The following is a 26,174-nucleotide window of genomic DNA, read 5'->3' as shown; positions in this document are numbered from 1 at the left end:
GAGGTCGGCCCAGGAAATCACATAAGGAAGTCAGGTGAACTTCAAAAACCTTTACCTATTTTCCGACTGAATTAAGGAGAAGAGGGAATTTGTTCTATGGTTGAGTAAGATCAAAGCTGTGACCACTGCAGGTGATTTTATTTATTCATTTTTAAATTTTAAATTTTTTTTATTTATTTGAAGTTTGATTTATTTTAGAGAGACAGTGAGTGGGGGTGGTGGGGCAGAGGGAGAGGGAGCGAGAGAGTCTTAAGCAGACTATGTATGCATTGAGTGAGGAGCCCTCCACGGGGCTCGATCTCATGACTTTGAGATCACGACCTGAGCCGAAACCAAGAGTCCCATGCTTAACCCACTGTGCCACCCAGGTGCCTCTATTTATTTATTTTTAGAGAAAGATAGAGAGAGAGCATAAGTGGGGGAAGGGGCAGAGTGGGAGAGAGAGGAAGAGGGAATCTCCAGCTTGGAGCCCAGCATGGGGCTTGATCCCACGACCCTGAGATCATGACTTGAGCCAAAACCAAGAGTCAGAGGCTTATCTGGCTGAGCCACCCTCTCACTCCAAAAGACTAGTATGACCAGTGCAGGTGATTTCTGAATGTGATTTGAAATAATTGTGTGTTTCTGTCTTACCCTAAAAAGGTGAACTGGAAGATTTGTACAGGATAGGAGAAGGAGCAGACAAATGGAGAAAAGGCATAGAAATCAGTGGTGAAAACAGCAACATTATTTTTAGGAATGGAGACAAGGAATAGCAATGACTTAATTAACAATCTACCAGCCAGTGAAAATAAATGATACATGATACAATATAGCTGACTGAGATTTATTTTGGAAAAGATGGGACAACTTTTTGACTAAAAATTGGTCTCCCTGAAAAATTTGAGGAAGACAGTATCTTACATTTGTGATGTGATTTTTAAAAACCTTATTATGTATTTTTATACCTGTTCTCACCCTTTGAATTTGACTTAAAAAAATCTGGTAACATCTTTTGTTTTCTATCCAGAGTGGCGACCCTGGAAGACATTGGAAAAGCTCACGGTCAGGTGCATCCTGGGAGTGAGTTAGGACTCTGAGCGAGAGGAAAATGGCCAACAACACGTGACCCACGTGGCCTGTGCCATCTCCAAGTGGCTGGGTGAGATGCAGTTCTGTCCACTGAGCCTAATGATGGAACGCTGGCTGGGGAAACATGGACCCAGCCGCCCAGCTGGATGAGGCTTCTGCAGGGTCTTAGCCTTTGGCTAAGGGAGATTCAGTTCTGGCCTGACCTCGGAGAAATGGAAGAAGAGGTGCTCTTTTGAAGCACAAAATTTTCCAAAGGAAAAGCAAATAGTTTGAGAGAAATAATGAGGTCAAGGGGGTAGTGAGTTTACACATCTGGTCTCCTCTGCTGGAGGGAGCAGGTGAAGGCAGAGCCCATGAGTTAAGAATCTTTGAATACCCAGGGCTTGGCACATGCAGGCCCCATCTGGGTACATATTTAACCTGGGCCAAGCTGGAGTGATTGATGCAATTGCCTCATGGCAATCAATACAGCTGTTTTGCTCACTAGAGCCTGCCTGGGAAGTGCTGGCTTCCTGCACCCTGTCAGGAGGGGAGGGGTTCCACAGGCCAGCTCAGGGCACGAGGTGCAATTCCAGCTCTCAGCAGGAGAGGGCAGCCCTGGCATCCTGCCATCAGTAATGGAAAGTCAGGAAAAGAGGGAGTGTGTGTGTGTGTGTGTATGTGTGTGTGTGTGTGTGTGTGTGTGTGTGTGTGTCTGTTGGGGTGGAGTGCTTGAGAGGAGATGGTACAAACATGAAAACCTCCACTAGGGTCTTGTCCTGGGGAGCTCTTCTTCCGTACTTCCCATCTCTTAGGAAGAAAAAGCCCGAAACCATTGTACTCCTATTAAGCTAGATGTACATGTGCCCACACACACATCGAATTCTGGGAAAACTGTGCTTGATGGCACAAGAAATAGGTAAAAACCCTTTGTAGGAAAAATTACATTTTTTCACGCCTTTAGATCTATCAATTCTATTGTCAGGGATCAACATAAGAAATATCTGAAATGTTGAGGTGCCTGGGTGGCTCAGCCGAATAAGTGTCTGACTCTTGATTTCAGCTGGGGTCATGATCTCAGGGTTGTGAGGTCGAGCCCCAGGTCTGGCTCCGCTCTGTATGTGGAGCCTGCTTGGGATTGCCTCTCTCTCTCCCCCTCTTCCTCTGCCTCTCCCCTGCCCACGCTCACTCACTCTCTTTCTCTCTCTCTCAAATAAATAAATAAATAAAAATATATATTTGATATATATATAATACTTGCAAATATAACTTTATTCAGAAAAATGATCATTTCAGTATTACTTTGAGTAGAGAAAAATTGGGGATACCTTAATCTCTAATAAGAAAAAACTAGTTAAGTAGCAAAATACTAAGTCGAGGTAATGTTATGTAGCCATTAAAAATCATAAGCTTATAATGATATAGGCAAATACTCATGATGTAATTCTGTAGTTGAAATGAAGGATGAACATAAAAATAGGAATGTAATTTCAATAATATAAACCATATGAACTAAAACAGGGTGGCAGATTATCATTGATTTTTATTTATGCTTTATATGTATTTTCTAAATCTTTTACCATGAGTATGTATTAATATTATAAGCAAAAGGAAAAAGCCAGCAAGACTATGAAATAGCTTTTATACTCAATATATTGCTAACAAGTTCATCAACTGGTATAAACTCTTTTTGAAAAGTATACATCAAAAGCCATTAAAATGCTCATAATCTTTAATAAGTCTTGAAGGAATTTATCCTAATAAAAATAATTAAAAGATGAGGTTTTCTGCATAAAGGTCTTCATCAAAGTACCCATAACTGCCAAAAATTGGAAAAAGTAAAAAAACAAATTGTGGCTCAACTGAAAAGCAACAGGATGAAATATTTTGAGGTGATAAACTGTTAATTATGAGAACTAAAAGAAACTCAGAAAAATAGTTGATTTACTAACTAATAGATGTCTACATTGTACCAGGCATAAATGGCTTTAAAATGGAAAAATAAAAGCCCTCCGAAAGGACAAAACTGAATATTCACGAAGAAAACTTTGTGAAATATTTGGAAGAGAACATATAAAAATTAAATGTTGCTTTTGGGTAGTAGGGTTAGAGGTTATTTTTCTTTACACTTTCATTTAACCTGTGACTATATATATAATTTAAGAACAGTGAACAAAAAGCATCTTGCAATTCCCTAGAATATTTATTTTTCAAAAACATGACAAGTAGGTCTTATAATTTTCCTCAACTTGTAGGATTTTCTCTCTTTATACTATAGCACATTTTATTTTCCTTTTTACAGGAGATTGACCACAAAAACTACTCTAAATGTGTAGGCAGTGCAACTGAGAAATACTGTTTCTGCTGGAGACACCCTTCCTTTAAAACAGGTACCCTTTAAGGCATTCATTCATACATTCATTCATTCAGTCTGCAAACATTTGTCAAGGCACCACCATGCATTAGGCATTGTATGAGGCTTTGGGGAGCTGCTCTTGAGCAGTTCACAGTCTAGTGGGCAGACTGATAAATATGACCATGACAAGAGTATGATCTGCAGAGAGGACCCAGGAACAAGAATCCCCAGTCAGGCCCAAGGGCATCAGGGAAGCTGGGATTTGACATTGGTAGGGTAAGTTGGAGTTTTCCAGACAGACAAGCAGGGAGGAATCTTGAGTGAGGGGGCCTGTGAAGGAAGGAAATATGGCAGGAGAGGGAACCTTTGGAATTCAAAGATGGTTAAGACGGTGGGAGCTCAGGGCAGGGTTTTATGCAGAGTGTTGTGGTGGAGAACACAGACTCTGTCCAAATCCCAGCTATCTCACTTACTAGTTTTGTGAACTCTGTGCCCTTCTGTTTCCTTACCTGAAAAGTGGGGATCATAATACATATGTCATAGGATCATCGTGTGGCTTAAATGGATAAAAATGTACATATAGTACACAAAGTAGACACTGAATGAGAAAACATAGGTAATGCAAAGGTATAAGAGAGACTAATATTCAGGATGTTCAATGTGAAAGTCGATCCATTTTAGTGAGTTTCTAAATTCAAGTGTCAAGAGCTCAGTTCTGGGAACATAGGATCACATCCCATGTCTTACTTTCTCAGGGGTTCTCATTCAGGGTTATTTATCAGACACTTTTACTTCTGACAAGTTAAATGCAATGACAGAAATAATAGCATCCCACCCCAGTCTGATCCACTTTAGAGATTATTCATATTGAGAACTCCAGTTTGCTTAACTGTAAGAATAGATCTTGTCTTCTGACTTTCAAAAAACCTAGAATATCTTTACCAGCATACATAAATGGATAATGCCAAACCTACCAGCCTTTTCCAAGGAAGGAGATGGGATATTTTTGCTGGGCCTATGTTTGTTCCAATCTGTTTTATGATCCAAAATCTCACCCGAGGCTGGTGGGGACTTTAATTAGAATTAGAATATGGAAAAAAAAATACAGGAAAACTACAGCATCTCCATCATACCTGAATACTGAATATTCTTAACTTGCAGCCAATGCCATCATATAAGCAAAATTCTTAACGTATTTCCTACAGGAGCCACTCTGTATGCAGGTGTGTGTTTCTGCCTACCTAGGGGTAGCTTATTTTTCATTAAGTTCTCTGAAAATGAAAAATGGAGTCAGTGAACTTGAATGGTACTCCCAGTGTTTACTTTCTATTGTTTATTGGTATTGGTTAATTTTGGGCTCAGAGATCCTGGTCGTGTCTTCACAGCCTCTCAGAAGACAAAGACAGTGATAGAGCTGGTGCGTGCACCTTCACAGAACTATCTCTACTCACCCTACAGTGATGTCAAAAATGTTGCTTCCAACGGAGCTGGACACAGCCATGTCCCCAAGCCCTTTCCGGGCCACTATGACACTGGTGATAAGATCAGGGATGGAGGTCCCAGCAGCCAAGATGGTCAGACCCATAATCTCTTCACTAATGCCAATTGTCTCTCCAACCTAAAAGGAATGACAGGGACACATAAGAGTTTCTGAAGTCACAAAACCAACAAACCCACAAACATTTCCATGTAACTCTCTTTCTTTGAAAAAAGATTTATGTATTTATTTGAGAGAGAGAGAAAGTGAGAGCGCATGCCTAAGTGGGAAGGGCAGGGAGAGGGAGAGAGAATCTTAAGCAGACTCCCCGCTGAGCATGGAGTCCGACATGGGGCTCGATCTCACGACCCTGAGATCAGGGCCCTGAGAACATGACCTGAGCTGAAAGAAACCAAGAGTCAGATGCTTAACCGACTGTGCCACCCAGGTGCCCCCCAACTCCCTTTAAAATAATCCCTCCACTATGCGGAAGGCTGAGATGATAAAGAAGAGTAAGCCACAATCAGTGCCATAGAGGGGTTCGTACGCTAACCATATTCAGACCCAAGAGATCAGGAATGTTCACATGAGGATTAAACAGATAATTTCAGCAAAGAGCTACAGGGGGCTTGAATGCCGTCTCTATATGATGTCTGTTAAGACTGAGCAAGGGAGGCAGAAGAAGGGGTTCTAAGAGCCTACTGGCCATTGGCTCCGGGGGCCAGTGCCCGGCAATGGTACCAAATCCTGTCGCAGATCTGCCTTTGGATTAACAACTGAACGTTAAGGACGGACACCCAGTGTTCCCATTTTTTCTTTGACATCTCCTAGTGTCTGTAACCCACTCTTAAACACTTTTAGACTACTGTTTCCATTGGAAACTTGATTTGGGGTGTTTTGGGGTTTGGTAATATATGACTGTAAATCAGCAAGGCAGCTGTGGAGAAACCAGCAATTAGGGAATCACAAGTCCAAGGCCGGCTCTGGCATTTATTAAGAACTTGACCTATTGTTAAGTTAACCGATCATGTACTGTCTTTGATCCTTGCTTTCTTATCCTTATAGTGGGGATGATAATACCTACTTTACAAGGTGGCCGGGAGGACTAAGAAGATCATTTGTGGAAAAATCCTTTGCAAAAAGCACATTAGTGAAAAGCAATGGGGGATGGTTATTATGTTTTATTTTGGTCTTTGCCTTTTAACACTGATGGAGTCTATTTTGGACAGTTGGTCTAGCCTCAGATGGAGGCTTCTCCATTCTCTTGAGCAACTTTTTTAAGAGTCTTCTTGGGACTTTTAAAAGCTTTATGTATTTTCTGGAGCTGGCAAACTGCAGTTCTGAAAACTTTTAAGATAATGCTTTCAATTTGGTTTTCAACAGCCTACTCGAAGACATTCATCATTTTTGAAAAAAAATTCAAAGGGCCAGAGTAGCATGTAAGAATAAGGGTTTTTAGGGAATAGAATAAACTCATTTTTATTTATTTCATTTTATTTATTTATTTTAAAAAATATTTATTTATTTGACAGAGAGATAGCACAAGTAGGCAGAGTGGCAGGCAGAGGGAGAGGGAGAAGCAGGCTCTCCACTGAGCAGGGAGCCGGACATGGGGCTCGATCCCAGGACCCTGGGATCGTGACCTGAGCCGAAGGCAGCGGCCCAACTGACTGAGCCACCCAGGTGCCCCAATAAACTCGTTTTTAAATACCTTTTGTGATTTATAAGTAATAGTTTGGTTTCCAGTAACTTAAAATCATAGTTGGGAGCTATTTTTGTTTTGATGGTCATGTCTGCTCTAGAGCCTGGCTAGCTGAACTAGTTTATCCTGTCCTCATGGAGCAAAGATTCACTGTTCCCCATCAGAAAGGAAGTCTATGGGGGAGCGTGGGGGGCTCAGTCGGTTAAGCATCTGACTTCGGCTCAGGTCATGATCCTAGGGTCCTGGGATCCAGCCCTGTGTTGGGCTCCCTGCTCAGTGAAGAGTCTGCTTCTCCTTCTCCCTCCCCCCTCCGCCCATCCCCCCTCCTGCTCTCTTGCTTACTCTCTTTCTCTCAAATAAATGAAATCTTAAAAAAAAAAAAAAAAGAAAGAAAGAAAGTCCATGTGAGCAGAATCACTGTTCTGATCACTATGGTCTCCCTAATACACAGAATATAGCCCGGTATTTGGTAGACTCTCAATACCTATTTGCTGAATAAATCAGTCAATCTACATACTTAGGTGATTTTACTAGCACGTTTTCCACTGATTCTCCTAGAAAAAATGAAATAAGGGTGCTGCACAGGAGTGCCCTATTTGAATAGAACTCTCCTTGATGACCTATTTTTTTGGGTAAGATTTGGAATGAAACATTTTCAGAGACTCTGAAGATGCTGACTGAATGCTTGTTATCCCCAATAAATAGGCTGATTCTTCGAGGGAGTTCTACAGCAGTGACTACTTTAAAACAACACTTATATTTAGAGTTCGAATGGCTTTATAGGCAGAAAAAAAGCAGAAATTGAAGAAGGGTGGTTTGGTGGTGTGGTTAAGAGGGACGGCTTGGATACAGGGAGACCTGGGTGCCAATCTGCACCTGCTGTTCCCAGTATGTGGTAGCCAACATCCCCGAGCCTCAGTTTTCCTCATCTGTAGAATGGAGATAATAATATCCACCCTTAGAGCTGTTGTGACGATTATATGTGATGATGAGACAGAGCAAATAGCACGGTGTCAGGTATAAATATTCAATAAATATCAGCTATGCTAACTCAGACCCTACTCCTTTCTCTCTCCAGCTTATCAGACTGCAGCCACTGGGCTCTGGCAGCGGAGACCGAAGCTGGTGAATAGGCGTCAGTCTCTGATGTGGGAGATCACCAGGATAATGAAGACTTTTTATTGTACATCCAACTCCTGATGAATCTGTGCGGCTCCTAGAAACACTTTCGCTAATTGAGAACTAGTCTTCCTAAGCTCATTTTTTTAAAATTTTTTTTAATTTTTTAAAAGATTTTATTTATTTATTTGACAGAGAGATAGAGAGAGCGCACAGATAGTCAGAGTGGCAGGCAGAGGGAGAGGGAGAAGCAGGCTCCCCACCGAGCAGGGAGCCCGATGCGGGGCTCGATCCCAGGACCCTGGGATCATGACCTGAGCCGAAGGCAGACACTTAACCGACTGAGCCACTCAGGTGCCCCTTCCTAAGCTCATTTTAAGACCACTTCACTGCATTTGGCTTTCCGTGAGTTAGAGGCAAGATGACAGGCACAGGGATGGGACAGCACTGATCAAATTGGCAGCATGAGAGAAGTTAGAAAGGACATCAGCCGTCTCTTGGGGGGAATGCCTTTGTTTTCTAATGGAAGTAGATGGTGGGGTGACTCAGAATCCAAATCCAGTGCTGCTCCGAATATCTCGGGCTGTGGTTCCTTGCCTTAGTTTAAGGAGGAACTGCAAAAATGTCATATTGGCGAAATAAGACACAAGGTTGTATCTGACTCTTAGAATTAACGTCTCCTATTTGATGCAGGATGGATTTTAACCATATGTTCTCATCGCCCAAGGAATTTACTATTTTCATGATGCAAAAACAATAAAAGGTAACAAAAACTAAAGGAAAGTTTGCATAAAGCATTTTATGGAAAGGGCATTTATTTTTGGCCGAACAGTAGCTAAATAATGATATTAAATAGCATTGACAAATAACAAAACAGTTGAGCACTAAATGGTGCATTTGTTATCTTTCTGGCTTTTATAGCTCAAAAGTACAAGCAACAGAATTAGAGCTAGACTTCTTAGAACAGAATCTGCTATTTTGATCAGCTGTCTGAATGTCTTAAAAGAGAAGAGCATTTCTATGGGAGAAAAGAAGGGGAAGCTTTTCATTCATTACTAGAAAGTAAGGTTTCTCTTTATGTACTTTATATTCCTGGGCTTTTTGGCAATTATTATTGTTCTAGGCATTGTGTTTGCATTTTTCTACAAGAGAATGAAAAGGAAGCAAGAGTATGGAATTAAGATAATCATTAAAAAGGACAGAAAAGATGGAAGTCTATAGGATGATGTTTTCTAGAATGGCTAAAGAGAGATACCTAGAAAACAAGTGAGGAAAAAAAACCCCACCATTTTTTTTCTTTATCAGGACATGAAAGAATAAAAATAATAATAATTATTTTTTTAAGAATAAAAACAATTATTAAGAAAAACCATCACATGTTATAAATGGCAAACAGTCCTTCTAGCCTGGCAATCTGGAGACTGAGAAGCAGCTCATCTTCTGCAATTATTTCTGGGCGGTATTGGTAGCAAATGACTTTCAATGAATGTGGAAAATCATGACTTTGGGGCAAGCAGAACTTCTTCAGGGGGTCAACAATTTTTTGGAAATATCCAGGAAGAATAATCTGAAGTCAAACATCATAAAATAACTAGGATAGGAATAATATAAAGTATCTTATAGGAATAATACTGGGTATACTAGCTGACATTTCCAGTGGATTTTTTTCAATGATGTTATATGTTCTTTTTCTTTAAAAAAAATTAAGGTGTAATTTACATACAGCAAAGTACAATTTTACATTCAGTAAAACTCACCCTTTAAAAAAGTGTATAGTTCTGTGAGTTTAGGTAAATGCATGCAGTCCTGTTTCTCCACATCCTTATCAACGTGTCTGGAGTTTTGAATATAGGCATCCTAGTGGTTGTGAAGTAGTATCTCATGTTTATTTTATTTTATTTCTTTAGAGAGAGAGAGAGTACGTGTATGCGAGTGGGTGGGGGGAGGAGCAGAGGGAGAAGAGAATCTGAAGCAGGCCCCACACCCAGTGCAGAGCCTGACATGGGGCTCCATCTCACAACCGCGAGACCGAGCTGAAATCAAGAGTTGGACACTTAGCCAACTGAGCCACCCAGGCGCCCCTTATGTTTATTTTTAAACAACTCTCTCTCAAGATACAATTCACGTACCGCAAAACTCACTTACTTAAACTGTATATATAATTCAATATTTTAGCATATTTATAGATTTATAGAGCTATCACCATAATTTAAATTTAGAGCTTTTTCATCATCCCAGGAAAAAAACCCTGTACCCATTAGCAGTCCCTCCCCATTCCCTTCAACCTCCCCAACCCTAGGCAACCATTAACTTTCTGTCTCCCTATTTTTCACATTTCATATCATTGGAATCATTCCAAATATGATCTTTTGTGACTGTCTTTTTCATTTAGAATAATATTTTAAAGGTTCATTCACATGTAGCATGTACCAATACTTTGGTCCTTTTTATTGTGGAATAGTATTCTATTGTATGGATAGACCACATTTTGTGTGTCTATTCAACAGCTGATGGACATTTGGGTTGTTTCCACTTTTTGGCAATTATGAATAATGCTGCTGTGAACATGTGTGTATAAGTTTTTGTGTGGACGTTTTCATTTCTCCTGGGTATACATGTAGTGGAATCACTGGGTCATATGGTAATAACTCTATGCTTAACATTTTGTGGACTGCCAAACTGTTTTCTAAAGTGGCTGCATTATTTTATATTCTTACCATCAATATATAAACGTTCCAATTTCTATACATCCTCTCCAACACTTGTTATTGCCTGTCTTTTTGATTATATCCATCCTAAATGAGAGCCAAGTGGTATCTCATCATGGTGGTGATTTGCATTTCTCTAGTGAATAATGATGCTGAGCATCTTTTCTTGGGGGTATTATCCATTTGCCTATCTTTGGTGAAATATCTATTCATATCTTTTATCCATCTTATACATTAGGATGCCCATAGATGCTTGCCTTTCTATTATTTATTTTTCTTTTTGAGTAGGCTTCACACCCAACGTGGGGCTTGAACTCATGACCTTGAGATGAAGAGTCGTGTGCTCTGCCCACTGAATGAGTCTGGTGCCCCTTGCCTTTCTATTATTGAGCTTTAGGACGTGTATATATATATAAATATATACATAATATAAATATATAAATACAAATATATATATATACATACACACATATATATATATCCTGAAGTGCTTTTTCAGATGTATATGATGTATATTTTAGGATTATATTAAACAAAGAATACAAGTGGGAAGTTTGAAATTTGTGTAGTTTATAATGGAGGATAAAAACATGGGTTCTGGAGTTTCAGAGCCCTGGGTTACAGTCTCAGTTCTGTTATTTAAACCTATATGATCCTGAGCAATTTTATTATTATCTCTAAGCCTAACTCCTTTATCTGTAAGTATGAATAATAATAGCGCCTCCTTCATGGGATTTGTGCCTATGCAGAGGGTAACTAACTCTCAAGATCATGAGGATGAAGTGATGTGAATTATCCAGCATCTGGTACCTATTCAATCAATAATGGTTACGACCATTATCTCTGAGAATGTGAAATGTTTGCATTTCATTCTTTCATCCATGTGTTACAACAAACAACTCCTGAGAGTTTATTCTTGTGATGGCCACTAGGACTGGCACTGAGTTAAAAGTGTTGGAGTAATGTGGGTAAACAGTAAAAGGGTTATCTTTGTATTATTTCTAAGAACTGCATATGAATGTACATTTATCTTAAAATTACAAGTTTAATTAAAAAAAAAGTGGTAACAGCAAAATACATCATCATTATAGCAAACTGCGGTTCAAGGAAGAAACTATTTTGTCTCCAGGTCTCTTCCTAGAGCCAATTTGAAAGGCTGGTGAGAGCGTGAGGTGAGTGGCTGCCCAAGAGGAAGTAAGTGTCATGGAGTTGGGCAAAACCTTGACATTCCTCCTAGACTGGGCTAGGCCTGGATTCAGGCTACAGAGGGCAAGAAGAGTTGGGGTGACCTTCTCCACACGGATGTCCAGGGTTATGCTGATTTGACTCCCCGCCACAAGAAAAGGTCAGGAGCATGGGGAAGTTCAGTGGGGTAAAATCCTTTAGTCCTGGAATACGTACCTTGTCTTGTTGGACATAACACTATTCTGACTCTTTCCCAAAGCAAACACATCAATGAACCCTCTGGCAACCACGAGCAGAACCAGGCAGATGGGCGTTCCTCTCAAGGTCTTACCTGGTGTGCCCACCAGACCATCAAGTAAGAGAATACAGCGATCCAGGTGATGGAGCCGAAGAACGTGATGGGAAAAAACTTTCTTGATGACTGAAAGAGAACCAGGAAGAGGTGAGAGCATCAGTGCCATCCATGAGGTGGACCTGAGAGACCAAAGCTAAATCCACCAATACTGCTACTCCTCCCCCATTGCCTTCCATCTTTGTAGGCTCAGCAATCAAAAGGCCCTGCCTACCCTCAGTCAAGCTGGGCCAGGAAGATTCTCTCTTGGGAATGTTGGTTGGAGCCAAATCATCACCAAGCTAGTTCCTGAGATGGAAGTCTCTTGAAGAGAATGTCTGTTCCTGCTGTTGGCTGCTCAGATGCCCCCTGTCCCTGTCCTTCCCATGGCCTTGTCTCTCAGTCTTGCCCTCAATCTCTTGATCACCCCATAGCCTTCCTCTGTCTCCTGTTCCCTTCTGCTCAAGTTCATCAGAATCAGTTTCTATTGCTTCACCCCATGTATCCTAGCAGTCCATTGGCCAGAAAACCTAGATGATTAATTGCTTTTAACAAGAAGGATCAATAGGTTCCAAAATAGGTTCATCTTACTGCCCCACAAATTACTGGGAAAAGCCACATAGAAGAAGCCATCACCATAGTTTCTATAGATTCCTGAGGACAGCCGCCCTCCAGGACATTTGAACCACGGTTGTAGAGTTAGAGCAGACAAAGGCCTGGTGCACTGCTCTCCACAGAGGTGGCAGAGTAGATGATCTTGGGATGGTTTTCTCTCCTGTTCTGCACCCTGACTGTATTATGTCCATTTCTGCTTTGAGCACTGGCCTTTGTGCAATCTCAGGCTTACAGTGTGAGCACTTTATTTTTTAAAATTCAATTATAATGAACATACAGTGTTATATTAGTTTCAGGTATACGATGCAATGTAATGATTCACCAATTCTATACATTATTCAGCGTTCAGTGTGAACACATTTAGTTTCTTTCAAACATTAGCCAAAATCAGACACTTCAAATGCAGTGTTTCTTACCTGCCCCCACTGCAGGGAGACCAGGCTTGCATGGGATTGTAGCGGTGTTTTGTTGATAGCTTTTTTTTTTTTTGCAAAATTGGGGCCCTTTTAAAACATGCTCAGATAGCAGAATGCCCTCAGCCTTTTTCACCTATTACTGCCAAACACTTTTTATTTCAAAGCTTTCCACTATGAGAAACAATCTCATTTTTTGCTTTGATAATGCCATCCAATTTTGTCCAGAGAAGTGAATCCTGGAGTTGACTTGGATGAAAGCTATCTCAGTTGTCTAAAGAGCTGACCTTGGGCAGTCACACAGAATGCTTTTTGTCATGGCTTTTGAGATCTTCATTAAGAGGAAAAGATAAACTTGTACCTAGTAATCTTTTGAATATCTATAATAATAACAAACATAGTCTCTATCGCGCCAAACCAGGTGTATGTTCTCTTTACTAATTTTGAGTTTTCAATATATGCTTTTATTATCACTCATACCATTCTGTTATATTTCACAATAACCATTTCTTTCACTTAACGAGTGCTGCCCTTTTTTGGGCTATTTGTTAGCCGCAGTGTCTGCAAGACCCATGGGCTTGATTAAATGGGGGGAGACATCAGGCCACAGGGAAAAGGAAGAAAATATTTTGGCTAAAGACTCAGGCCCCTCCTGGGGGCCTGAGCACTTTAGTGAGTTATGAAAAAAAAAAAGTAATCAGTTTTTCAAAGTGGACGTTGAGACATTCACTTCTGAGGGCGAATTCCTTTAAAGCTAAGGATTCAGCTGGATTTTGGAGACCAGATTCCCCAAGTCTTGGAATTGCCAACACTAAGAAGGCAAGTTTCCCCAGACATGGCATTTAGCTGATTGGAGTCCCCATTCTTTCCCTCTGGTCACAAGTCACTGTTTCAGGATCCTAAGTGGGATGAGCGTTTCATCTCCTGTAGCCAGGCTCTGTAGCAGGGAAGGAAAAGGTCTTTCCTGTGATGTGGGGCCCCACATGAGATTGGAGCAGCCACCAGGCTGTGATTCTGAGCATCCTGTGAAGGAATGGAGTACCATCTCTATACTTTATAGTACAGTGTATGTACTGGAGATCTTGGGAGAGTCCTCACTTCATAGATTGCTCATTTTACAGCTTAGATCATTTATTAAATATATAATTAATATTTTATTTATTATGGCTTCGCATGTCTGTACATTGATGTAATGTGACAAGTCAGAATCAAATTATTTGAACATATTTCTCATCTGAAGAACATCATCCCTGAACCATGGAACATTCCTAGTCAGAAGGTAGAAACTAAGGAAGCAGACTAAGGATGTAAAGGAACTAAATTCACATCAACATGCTAATGAAAACCTCTCTCAGTGATGCTTGTGATTCTTTTTTTTTTTTTTTTAAAGATTTTATTTATTTATTTGACAGAGAGAGACACAGTGAGAGAGGGAACACAAGCAGGGGGAGTGGGAGAGGGAGAAGCAGGCTTCCCGCGGAGCAGGGAGCCCGATGCGGGGCTCGATCCCAGGACCCTGGGATCATGACCTGAGCCGAAGGCAGACGCTTAATGACTGAGCCACCCAGGCGCCCCGATGCTTTGATTCTTGATCAAGAGGTCAACTAGTAATTAATGGACATCTATGTGTATCTAGTGTTATATTAGGGGCTCAGTGAAAAGGAATTAAAGATAGGTTTTTTTTTTTTTTTGTGAGTTTCCAGGTCTTCATCATAAACTAGGGTTAGGTAAAGGCTGGGTACCTACTCTATACCCAAATCTTGAACTAGACCTGAAATTCAAACCTAGGTCTGTCTGACTATCCAGCATGTATTCCTAATATTTAGGTTATACTGATTTGTTCTTAGAGAAAAAAAGGGCCAATAATGCTCAAAATATGTCCAGCTATGGACATAATGATGATGATCATTGTAATACTAGCCTGTGCTCTGAATGTCAGAAAATATAAGGAGCATCGGGGAGATAGGGGCTAGTATTCTGGCTGAACAGTCACCTGCCTCACCCAACCTCCCATATTGTTCTTGATTGGGAAGCATCAACCCTTTATGCATCGGCAGTTTAGTTCAATGTTTCCCAACTGTCCCACTACCTTATCCTTTCCAATCTCACAGCCCAGGTAATTCCTTCCTCTTTCATTTTTTCTGAACGACTCCCCTTATTTGGATTCTATGGTCTCATTCCAGACATCACTGCCCAGTCGCACTTGTGCAATTATTTAGTTACCAGTCTCACTGGAAGGAAGAAAATAGCCCTTGAAGCCAAGGTCTGACATGTCAATTTTTGGTTAGTAATGGTGGCTCATCCTAACATCTGCTGGGATGAACCTCCTACTAATTAGCAAAAAACAAATTGTGTCCATGTGCCGGCCATTTTGTTCCCAATGTAATGGTTTACATGTATAATTGACAGCTAATGTTCTCATTAGAAGCTTTCAGTACATCAGCGTGATACTTTCTTGGCTTGAAAAATGTTTCTGGACGTTAGCTGGTTGCACAAATTGGCCATATCCTTACTGATCTAAATTTGACAAATATTCACTGAGCATCTATTCTGTGCAAGGTTTGAGGGGCATACACATCTAACAACAGTCCCCCAAACAATCCTATTAAAGATGAAAAGTGTGTTCTCTGGATGAATATGACCGGTATTGAAATCCCTGCTCACAGATTACCAGTGATGTGACTTGAGACATATCATTTTATCTCCTAAGCCTTAGCTTTTTCATCTGTAAAGTGGGGGGGGGGGGCGGTTAACAATATCTGGTTGTTCTGAGGATTTCAGGTCTATAAAGTGTCTACCAAAGTGCCTGGCACGTAGTAAGTGCTCAGATAATAGTGACGGTTCTTATTAGATGATGTTCTCCTCGTTTTGGTTTTTAAGAGACAAGGAAACTGAAGTTCAGAGAGGTGCAAGTGGCTGCAGAGACCAGGCTGAGGTTCTTGGCTTCACCTCTCACTTGCTGGGTGTGCTTGGACAAGTCACTAAACCTCTCTGGGTCTCAATCACTTCTTTCTTGCTAGAACTGTGCTTGGTACACAGCAGACACAATAAATACTTGGTGAACAAATCAATGACTGGTATAAATTGCAAGAACAGAGCTGACTTCTTAGGTATCTTCCCAGTTTAGATGGTCATGCTGTGATGCATTTAGATGCATTCCTGTTTTGTAAGAGCACCCATCCTAAGTCAGGAGAGAATATAACTTTTGGGGGTCTTTATTTCCTTTATGATTTTCAATGTTTATCAAAGACATGTTCCTTGTTAAGCTTTATGTTTTAGTTCTTTTGCTTTGAAACCAAAGCCATTATTTGAAGAAAACGATAAAAGTGAATTAATCTGAGCTGGAAGTGTGTATAATCCAACAAACACTGTCATATAATTTGCATATAAATGAAGTGGAAATAAAAACAAGTGGGAGTACTGTTTACTCTGAAACTGGATGGATACTAAAAAATCATGTTTTCCTCGTAATTACTGTCAAGGTTCGGAACGTTCATCTCCATGGGTAATTCAAAAACCACTGGGGAAACAGAGTGCCAAGCACTCCGGAGGAGCAAATGCTTATTAATTAATAATTTTCTCCTCTTTTTTTCTTCTCCCTTGATATTTTTTCAGGACACCCTGGTGGCAATGCATGAAGGCCGAGGTAGACTGCCAAAATGGCCACAGCACTTTCCAATTTTTCTTAACAAGAGTCGAGGTCTGTTTCCCCGTCCTTTGACTCTGGGCTGGCCTTATGACTTTCTTGGACAAACAGAATATGGTAGAAGTGACAGCATGCAGAATCCAAACTAGATCTCAAGAGGCTTTGCAGCTTTCATTCTTGCTGTCCTTGGAACTTGGCCATCACGTGCCTCAGCTCTGGCTAGCCTACTCAAGCGTCAGGGACCGTGCGGGGCAGAGATGAGCTTTTCCCACTGACATAGTCCTATGCCAACAAGCCCTCAGCCAGATCAGTGAGCAGAACTGTCCAGCTGAGCCCAGGACAAACTGTCCATTCAGAGAATTCTAGCCTAAAAAATTGCTTCCTTTTTTAAGCCACAAAGTTTTGGGCTGGTGTGTTACACAGCAAATGATCACTGATACAAGATCAAACCTACTGAAACTCTTCTGTGCTAAGCACGATCAAGAACCCATTTGTTGTCTTTTGTATCAACCGGCATGGTTTCTTTCATTTGGCATTGTGTACATGCAAAGGATGGCCATATAATCCATCTGCCAAACCAGCATGCTTTGGGATTAAATTGGGACTATCCTGGGCAAACTGGGATGTATCGTCCCCTTAAATTTGCAGTGCTGTAGTGGGGGTTATCTCTTTATGCTTTCCTTAAACACAGGATGTCATGGCCCGCAGGGAATCTAGAGCTCTTCTCTCCCTGTATTTCACAGAGGAGGAAAAGTGAGGTCCAACGATGAGAAGTGACTTTCTCAAGGTTGCGCAGCTCATGCGTTATGTGGGGGAAAACCCCGCTGTCGTCAGCGTGGTAGAATGAGAACGCTTATGGAGTCAGGAGACTGCTGTTCGAACCGAGCTGCTGTCACTGATACAGCTGTGTGGTCTTGCTCTATAGTGATATGCCTTGTTTCTTCTACTAAGTTTAGAGCTCCTTAAAGATAGGAATTGGGAGTTCTGTGTCTTCACCTGTCGGCCACAAGCTTGATGCTTGGCACCTAAGAGGTACTCAATAAATATTCTCCTGAGGAAATTTTAAAACAACCAAATGCTCTGAGAGTCGCATTTTTGCTTGGGAGAGCACACAGTGTATGTAGAAAAAGAGAAAAAAAAAAAATCCAGTCCGTCCCAGGGATGGCTCTTGGCAGCGCGAAGGGCAAAAGCCTCATTGGCTACCCTGGCCCAGAGGCCGGCTCTCAGGGCTTGTGCACAGTGAATGACCAGTCCGTGGTATTGCAGAGGAGAGCATCACGAACAGCTGCGTCTTCTTGCTCTGTATCTCTGGGGGCTGCAGCATCAGCCAGCACAGCTGTCGTGATCCGGGTAATTACTGCCATGGTGGAGTCCTGTGTGTTGTCCAGGAGTCGCTGACTCAGAGCTTTGATCTCCCCTAACAGCGTCCTTGTCCTGTGAGCTCAGATCACAGAGACGATCGGCACTCTGCCAGGCCTTGCCCTAGGAGTCCCGCCCAACCTGAGAGCCCAGGCCTCGATCACTGGCATCTTCCCTCCATTCCTGCACACTTTCCCGACTGTTCCAGTGGCTGTGGGCTGACACCCTCTCAGCAGCCCATCAGCCCCTTCTACTCGGGGCCACGCCACACCTGGCCGGCCACAGGGATTTAGGAAAGCATGTCTGTCGCTCTGATTTTCCTCCCTGGGGCAGAGCAAAAGCACTGGTCTGAATAGCAGAACAATGGAAGGAGAGAGAGAGAAAGAGAGAGAGCGTGTGTGCGAGAGCACACGTGAGCGCGCACATCTCAGAAATGTCACTGTGATGTGAGCCGTGAAGGAAATTAACACATTCCAGCTCTTTGGCTGGAGGTTTCCAGGAAGCCAGGCCTTTGCACGGAGCAGATGTTCTGCAATTGCGTCGTGAATAAAGTGTTGCTTTAAGTAAGCCATACCTGTTACATGCCCCCCTTTACTGGGAAACCTCTCATGTTGGGAGTCCTTACACGAGGGGGTCCTTTTCTGGCTTGTAGGTGACAAGACATGGCTCTCCACCGGGCTGGATTATTTATAGGCCAGGCCAGTGGGACAGGATTTCTCTTCTGTCTTCTTCAAGTACGGAAAGTGGGATCACCATGGGGTTCTTAGGACTTTGGCTAAATTTCACTGTATGTTACCACGGTGTCCTATTGCAAATGCTTTCAGAAATGATATCCTTGGACTTCTGCTTTCTGGTATCATGAAATATGAGGGGGGAGCCCAGGCTGTGTGGTCACACAGACCTGGGTCTGAATCTCCACTCTATCCCCAAGGAAGTGATCAGGCAGGAGTTCGTTAACTTCTCTGTGCCTAAGTTTCTTTCTACTTATGCCAATAATACATAACATTATATATAAGTAAGATAAAATATATATGTGTGTGTGTGTGTGTGTGTGTGTGTACACACACATTCCTATGCTAGCTGTTTCCTGAGATTCTACAATATAGCTTATTGGAAATACATGGTACATAGTACATACTGATGCATAGTAGGTACACACCTCTGTTGAATGAGATATGTGTGTAGGGCCATAATAAAAAGTACAGCTACTTGTTATCATTAGTTCCCTTATCTTTTGGGGCACTGGCCTAAGGACCCAGTTCAACAGTAGGAGAGATGTTCTTTTGATTTGATCTCTATTTAGGTTGTATTTTGCTGCTCATAAGATGGTATTGTGTTCAATGCATCTGGTACATACTAATGGTAGAAGAGAATATTGATTATAGTAATGATAACAATACAGGATGGAGAAGATCAGACAGGTAGGCATTTATACTACACGAATGCATTTCTTTAAATTATTTTTTGAATGGAATGAATAATGTACACGTACACAAATACTCCATAAAATAAAATGTGAGTTCCCCTCCTGCTTCAAACCTTCAGTTCCTCTTCTCAGAGACCATCACTGTGGCGGTTTGAAAACATGGTTGCCAATTCTTTGACACTCCTTCCATCAAGGATGTCATAGCCTATATGATGCTGATACAGTCTAGATAAATTTTTTGTCTCCTCCCCTTTAATCAAGACAAATTTATGACTGCTTTGACAACTAGACTCTGGTGGAGGTGACTCTCTGTGGCTTCTGAGACTAGGTCATCAAAGACCATGCAGCTTCTGCCTTGTGCTGCTGGGATACTCATTCTTGGAGCCCTGATTTCCTATCTACGATATCTGACTCTCTTGAGGCCACCATGCTGTGAGGGAACCTGAGTCGCATGGAGGAGCCACATGTAGGCTCTCCCATAGACCATTACAGGTGAGCCCAGCCTTTGAATCATCTCTGCCCAGGTCCCAGGAACATCAGTGAAGAAGTCTCCAGATAAGTCCATCCCACAGCCAAAGTCTTCCCAGCAGAAGCCTCAGATGTTGTGGAGCAGAGACACGCCATCCCCAGTGTGCCCTATTTGAATTCCTGACCTACGTGATCCACAAACAGATCAAAATGTTTGTCGTTTCTGCACCACTAAGTTTTGAGGTGGTTTGTTACAGAGATCAGATAACTCGAACCATCACTATTATTGTGCACCTTTCCAGAGAGATCTGAGACATATATAAGCATACACATGTTCATATGTCACCCTCCTTTTCCTCTTAAAGCAAAAGGAAGCAGCCTACGCATACTGTTATATACTGTGCTTTTCACAAGGAGTCAACTAAACAAAGATCTACTCACCGGTTTGCGGACGTCAGGTAAGGTAATCCAGAGAGGAAACACTATGGGGAAAACAATTAGGAACGTGACTTGCTTTCGGGGGTTGGAAGGCCAGGCCAGGCTGAGAGGCTGGTCCTCCTCATCTTCACCCGTCTCTGTGGTCTGTGGCAGAAAAACAGAGATGAAAGAATAAACAAACAAAAAAGACAACAATGTACAAGAGCAAGAGCACGAAGCCAGGGAGGGCGCTCGGATCACCATCAAGAGTTTTCTTGGGTCATCCCCGCAGCTTCATCACAGGATTTTTAGGTTTGTCCAAGAACCCCGTCTGTCACAGTCTGAATCCCAGGGACAAACAAGACATGTGCACCCAGGAGGACTGAGGAACTTCCTTTTCTCTCCCTGAACACTCTTCAGCTTCTCCCTTAAAGGAAGGGAGCATTCAGCTGGAGTGGGCTACAGCTACGAACCATGGACTTTTTTTTTTTTTTTTTAAAGATTTTATTTATTTATTAGAGAGAGACACAGCGAGAGAGGGAACACAAGCAGGGGGAGTGGGAGAGGGAGAAGCAGGCTTCCCACCAAGCAGGGAGCCGGATGCGGGGCTCGATCCCAGGACCCTGGGACCATGACCTGAGCCGAAGGCAGACGCTTAACGACTGAGCCACCCAGGCGCCCCTGATCCATGGACTTTTTAAGAGAAACCATTTCTGCAGAGCAAAAGACCCCAATGCCCACCTTCTCCTCCTCTTCCCTTCTCCTTGAACACAAAGCTACAGGCTTCATTATGGGAGTCCTTGGAAAGGAGTTTTTAAAATTAAAAATTAGAAAAAATTAAAATAAATATCTTATTTTTTATTTTTTTAAAATAAATTTATATGTATTTACAACATTGACTTTGAGTGGGCAAAGGCAAGTAACCATAGAAACAATTCAGTAACAATACTCAGCTTCCCTCCCTGGCCCTGGAATAAATAGTCAAGCTCACGGATTATTGTGTGGTTGTGAGTTTTTAACCATGCACAATCATCTTGTTAAATTCACAACCATTTTAATTCCAGCCGAAGGCTTATTACGCAAACACGTGTCCCATTCTCAGAGAAACAGAGTATGGGGGTCGAGCACGACACGGAGCCCAAAGGGTATCAACGGCGCAGGACCTCAGAGTCTGGGGTGAACTTGAGAGCTTCTGACTTCGCAGCAAGTGGCCAGGGTTTTATGTGCCACCTGCTGAAGTCGGTGGCTTCTGAGGGCCCAGAGCTAGAAGGGACAGAAGGTGGCTCCGGGCCTGGCAGGCTGACCATTAACCTGTCAAGATGGGCCCTCCGAGCCTTCAACACAGCACTGCAGACGGCATCAATCACTCCCTTCCCTGCTTGTTTAGAAACGAAAGTGCAGCAGGAGGATCAAGCATCAGATCTAAAAATATCTACAGGAACTTTTCCATGGATGCTTCCTTTTGAGACCATATAAATAACCCTCGTAGTCTTCATGAAGCTCCTGGCCCCCTGTGGCTCTTGCTTCCAGCAGTGTGCCCTATTTCCAGCAGCAGCCCTGCCACCCCCGCCCCCGCAGCACACCCTCTCCCTACGAGGTGGCACAGGAGCGGGCTCAGGCTGGCGGGATGGGAGGAAAGGACTCAACCAGCCGCAGGGCTGGGTGTGAGGCCCGATGCACTGTGGTGTTATGTTTATTTATAATTTAAACCCTAGTACTGCTGAAAGGATTTGTAGTGGTTTACACAATCACCCACACTCTCTCTCCAAGTGTGAAAATTAAAAAAATATGTGTGTAAAAGGAATCTTACGCCGTACTGAAAAAAGTTGGTAATCACAGGTTTTATCTCTCTGGGCATATGTCCTTGGCAGTGGGTAAAAGAGTTTATAAGCAGCAAATATGAGGGAATTAAGAGGATTAGGTAAAAAGGCAGAATTGGGAAGTTGGCACAGTTGTATTTTTTTTTTTTTGTCATCCGGATCCTCGTTAAATATACTTCTCATGCTCTCCATCTCTTTGTTACACACCATGTTGGAAAAGAAGAAAGATAAAAACAACAATCTATGTTTCCTCCTTAGGAAACTAGAAAAAGGAGAGCCAATTAAATCCAAAGTAAGTAGAAGAAAATAAATAATAATAAAAAGTTACAGGAGAAATCAGTGAAATTGACAGGGAGGGAGTCAGTAAAGTCAAAAAGACCAGAAGCTGATTCCTTTGCTCCACAATTCGTGTGGTTCTACCCACTGCTTTCTTTTCTCCATCCTGAGGGCTCTCCTCCCTGATGGAAGCTTGGGCGTACTGTCTCTGGCTTCTCTTCTGAGACAACACCACGTCCTCCCAGGAGATACAGCAGCCGTAGAGAATATCATTCCCCATTGAGATCGCCAGCCTCCCAAGATGTCAGCTGGCCCACATGAATAATCTCTCTGTAATGAGGCCAATGAGGATTTAGGAGACAGGTGCATTTTAACTGCTCCCTCCCAGACATGATCTTTCTTGTTGAACCCAGATGAATGACTCCCCCGCCACCACCCCCCATCGATGCCTCAGAAATGGGGAGGACTCATGGGATAGTTGAAGCATCACATCATTCCTAATAAGTACCTCATCTCATACCAGATGGGTGGTTTGATTCAGGCGGAGGATTCCAGCACTTCTCTGAAGACTCATAGAGCTGATCTGACAAGTTCATCGAGGCTCCTCCCCCTTCCAGGATTGACCCCCCCCCCCCCCCCCCCCCCGGGCCCATCTCACACTGCCATCTGCAATCTAGCAACTTCCCTCTAAACCCTAAGCTAACCTTTTTCTGAGAAAAAACAAAAGCAACTCTTTATGACTCATATCATTTTAATGACACCAACAGATGGTGACATTTCATCAATAACCCTTCTGCTTATAACCTACGGATTAGCTCCTTTCTCCATCTGCCCAAGTTACCAGGCAGGCAGTGCCATAGCAAATAGCAGAAAGTAATTGTCTGTTTAGATGCATAAGCTCTAAACATACTACTGTCCAGTGCAAACAATTAGCTCTATTGTCCAGCTGCCAAAAGCAGCGTTTGAGGTGGCGTTGCTAGGGCAGAAACGGGCAAGGGGAAGAGCTTGGGCTCAGGCCATACAAACAGTGCTCTTCACGCAGAATCCACACAGCCCTTTGGGGAAGAGTCCTGCCACCAAGTACAGGAGCCCAGAACCTTGGGGTGGATTTGAGAGCTGTCCTGGGAGCAAGGCTGTCAGCATATTTGGGGGGAAATTTTCATTGTCTACTTGCCAAGTGCAATCGCACTCTGGTTCAATGGGCGACAGCTTGCAAGCTGGTCAGAAAAGTGGGAAAAAATATACCATTTGAAGTCTGGGGCCCGTTTTGCCTTTGCCCAAGCTGGGGCTGCTAGCATGATCACTGGCCTCAGCCCTGGTGAGAGGCCACTGAGGTTAGTGCACCGAGTTTTCAATTTTTCCTAGAGTTGTGGCATCTTGGCTTTAACCTTGTAGCAACCCCTCCTAGCCTCCTAAAGCTTCTGTGGCGTGTCCGCAGAGAACAAAGCAATGAAAAATGATCCGGAAAAAAATTCAAATGACTTCTGATAGAAGGGTTTAAAATAGTTTGATGCCTGCTGGAGTCTCTGTAGAAGCCCTAGAATTGTGTGAAGCCAGGGCCAGCAATCACTGCCTCAAGGCTTTATAATTTCTGATACGGGAAATCTGAGACTAAACCACATGAATTTAAGTTCCCACAGAACGTGTGCTGGTTGTCGGAGCACGAAGGGATCAGGGCAGCGTGGTGGGAAGAGGGGATGCTGGAGAATCAGGAGTGCTGGCTTCCGGGCTCTGCTCCTGCTGTGATTTCTTGGGCAGGGACCACCATCATGTGCAGGTATTCATTGAGTGCCTTTTGGTGTGAACTAGTGCACTAGGTTCTAACTCTTGGTTCTAAGGAAACTTGGATTTAAAACAGGAGACAGAACAAATGGCCCCTGGGTGGCTCAGTCAGTGAAGCATCTGCCTTCGGCTCAGGTCCTGGTATCAGCGTCCTGAGATCGAGCCCCAAGTCGGGCTCCCTGCTCAGGGCTGCTGGCAGAACACGTGGCAAGAGCTTCTGATTCTGCCTGTTATGAACTCAGCTGTGTCCTCCCCTAATTCCTCTGCCGAAACCCTGACCCAATACCTCAGAATGTGACTGGATTTGGGGAGAGGGCCCTTCAGATAAAATGAGGCCATTGGGGTTGGTCCTTGTAAGGTGTCCTTAGAAGAGATTAGGACACACAGAGATACACCAGGGGTGTGCGCGCACAGAGGAAAGGGCTATGTGAGGCCACCATGAAAAGACAGCCATCTGCAAGTCAAGGAGAGAGGCCTCAGCGGAAAACAACACTGCTAACACCTTGATCTTGGCCTTCCAGCCTCCAAACTGTGAGGAATCATTTCTGTTGTTTAAGCCATTCAGTCTGGTATTGTTAGAACAGCCCTAGCAAACTAATATAGTGCCTAGCTGCATGGTGGATAGAAAGCCCACTTTCATCAAGGCCCAGAATAAAGACTCTGTTTTCAGCCTCTCTTGCAATGAGGCATGGCCCTATGAGGTTCGGGCCGATGGGAGGTAGCCAGAAAAATCCTCCGCAGCTTCGGGATGTATCTTTAAAGGATGGAAGTGTGTCCTTCATCTCTCCTTCCTCCTTCCTGCTGGCTGGAATGGGAACATTTTGGAGAAAAACTATAAAAGGATCTGTGTTCCTGACACCCCATCAAGAGCTGTTCCAGTCCTGAGCTACCTATACTGACTTGAGAGAAATAGAAAATTCTGTCTTAATGTTGGAGAGGTTGTGGAGAAAGGGGAACCCTCTTACACTGTTGGTGGGAATGCAAGTTGGTACAGCCCCTTTGGAAAACAGTGTGGAGGTGCCTCAAAAATTTAAAAATAGAGCTACCCTATGACCCAGCAATTGCACTCCTGGGTATTTACCCCAAAGACACAGATGTAGTGAAAAGAAGGGCCATATGCACCCCAATGTTCATAGCAGCAATGTCCGCAATGGCCAAACTGTGGAAAGAGCCGAGATGCCCTTCAACAGATGAATGGATAAAGAAGTTGTGGTCCATATATACAATGGAATATTACTCAGCCATCAGAAAGGATGAATACCCAACTTTTACATCAACATGATGGGACTGGAGGAGATTATGCTAAGTGAAATAAGTGAAGCAGAGAAAGTCAATTATCATATGGTTTCACTTATTTGTGGAACATAAGGAATAGCATGGAGGACATTAGGAGAAGGAAGGGAAAAATGGGGAGGGGGAATTGGAGGGAGAGATGAACCATGAGAGACTATGGACTCTGAGAAACAAACAAGGTTTTAGAGGGAAGGGGGGAGGGGGGATTGGTTAGCCCAGTGATGGGTATTAAGGAGGGCACGTACTGCATGGAGCACTGGGTGTTATACGAAAACAATGGATCGTGGATCACCACATCAAAAACTAATGATGTATTGTATGGTGACTAACATAACATAATAAAATTAAAAAAAAAAAGAAAGTGAATGGGATCAGGCGTAAGCTTTCTAAAACTAAAAATGCAGAGAATTAAATTAAAAAAAAAAGAAAAAAAGAAAATTCTGTCTTACTCAAGCCACTGTTACTTTGGGTTTTGGTTGCTCCCAGTGGAACCTGACCCTGACTAATCCAATGTCCTCTTTATGAGGAATCAAGGGGGAATCATGTCTCAGCACTGGGAAAAGTCATGCTTCTTTTCAGAAACTTTGAAAAATCTTAGAAATACTGTGACTCAGGTAAATGATACTATTTTTTCCCCTTGCTTTGCACTGGGGAATTCAGAGCCAAATTTGTAACCTCCACCCACCAATCACAGCTCTGGGGTCTGTCTCGCTTCCTCCAGTCCCACTCTT

At 42.7% G+C, this 26,174-nt stretch overlaps 1 protein-coding gene across 2 annotated transcripts in view; it reads right to left on the bottom strand.

Annotated features, from left to right (window-relative positions):
• The window catches only part of SLC24A2 (solute carrier family 24 member 2), a 247,885-nt gene that overhangs the window by 5,041 nt on the left and 216,670 nt on the right, over positions 1–26,174 (bottom strand). For both annotated transcript variants that reach the window (XM_032392464.1, XM_032392465.1), the window contains 3 exons: positions 20,297–20,437; positions 11,929–12,018; positions 4,858–5,024 (listed from right to left, as the gene is read on the bottom strand). In XM_032392464.1, the coding sequence (XP_032248355.1) occupies positions 4,858–5,024; positions 11,929–12,018; positions 20,297–20,437 (398 nt within the window). The remainder of the gene's footprint in view (positions 1–4,857; positions 5,025–11,928; positions 12,019–20,296; positions 20,438–26,174) is intronic.

Source organism: Phoca vitulina, unplaced genomic scaffold (genome assembly GCF_004348235.1).
Source record: "Phoca vitulina isolate PV1807 unplaced genomic scaffold, GSC_HSeal_1.0 scaffold67, whole genome shotgun sequence".
Classification (NCBI taxonomy): domain Eukaryota; kingdom Metazoa; phylum Chordata; class Mammalia; order Carnivora; family Phocidae; genus Phoca; species Phoca vitulina.
This window is presented reverse-complemented; position numbering and strand designations above follow the sequence as displayed.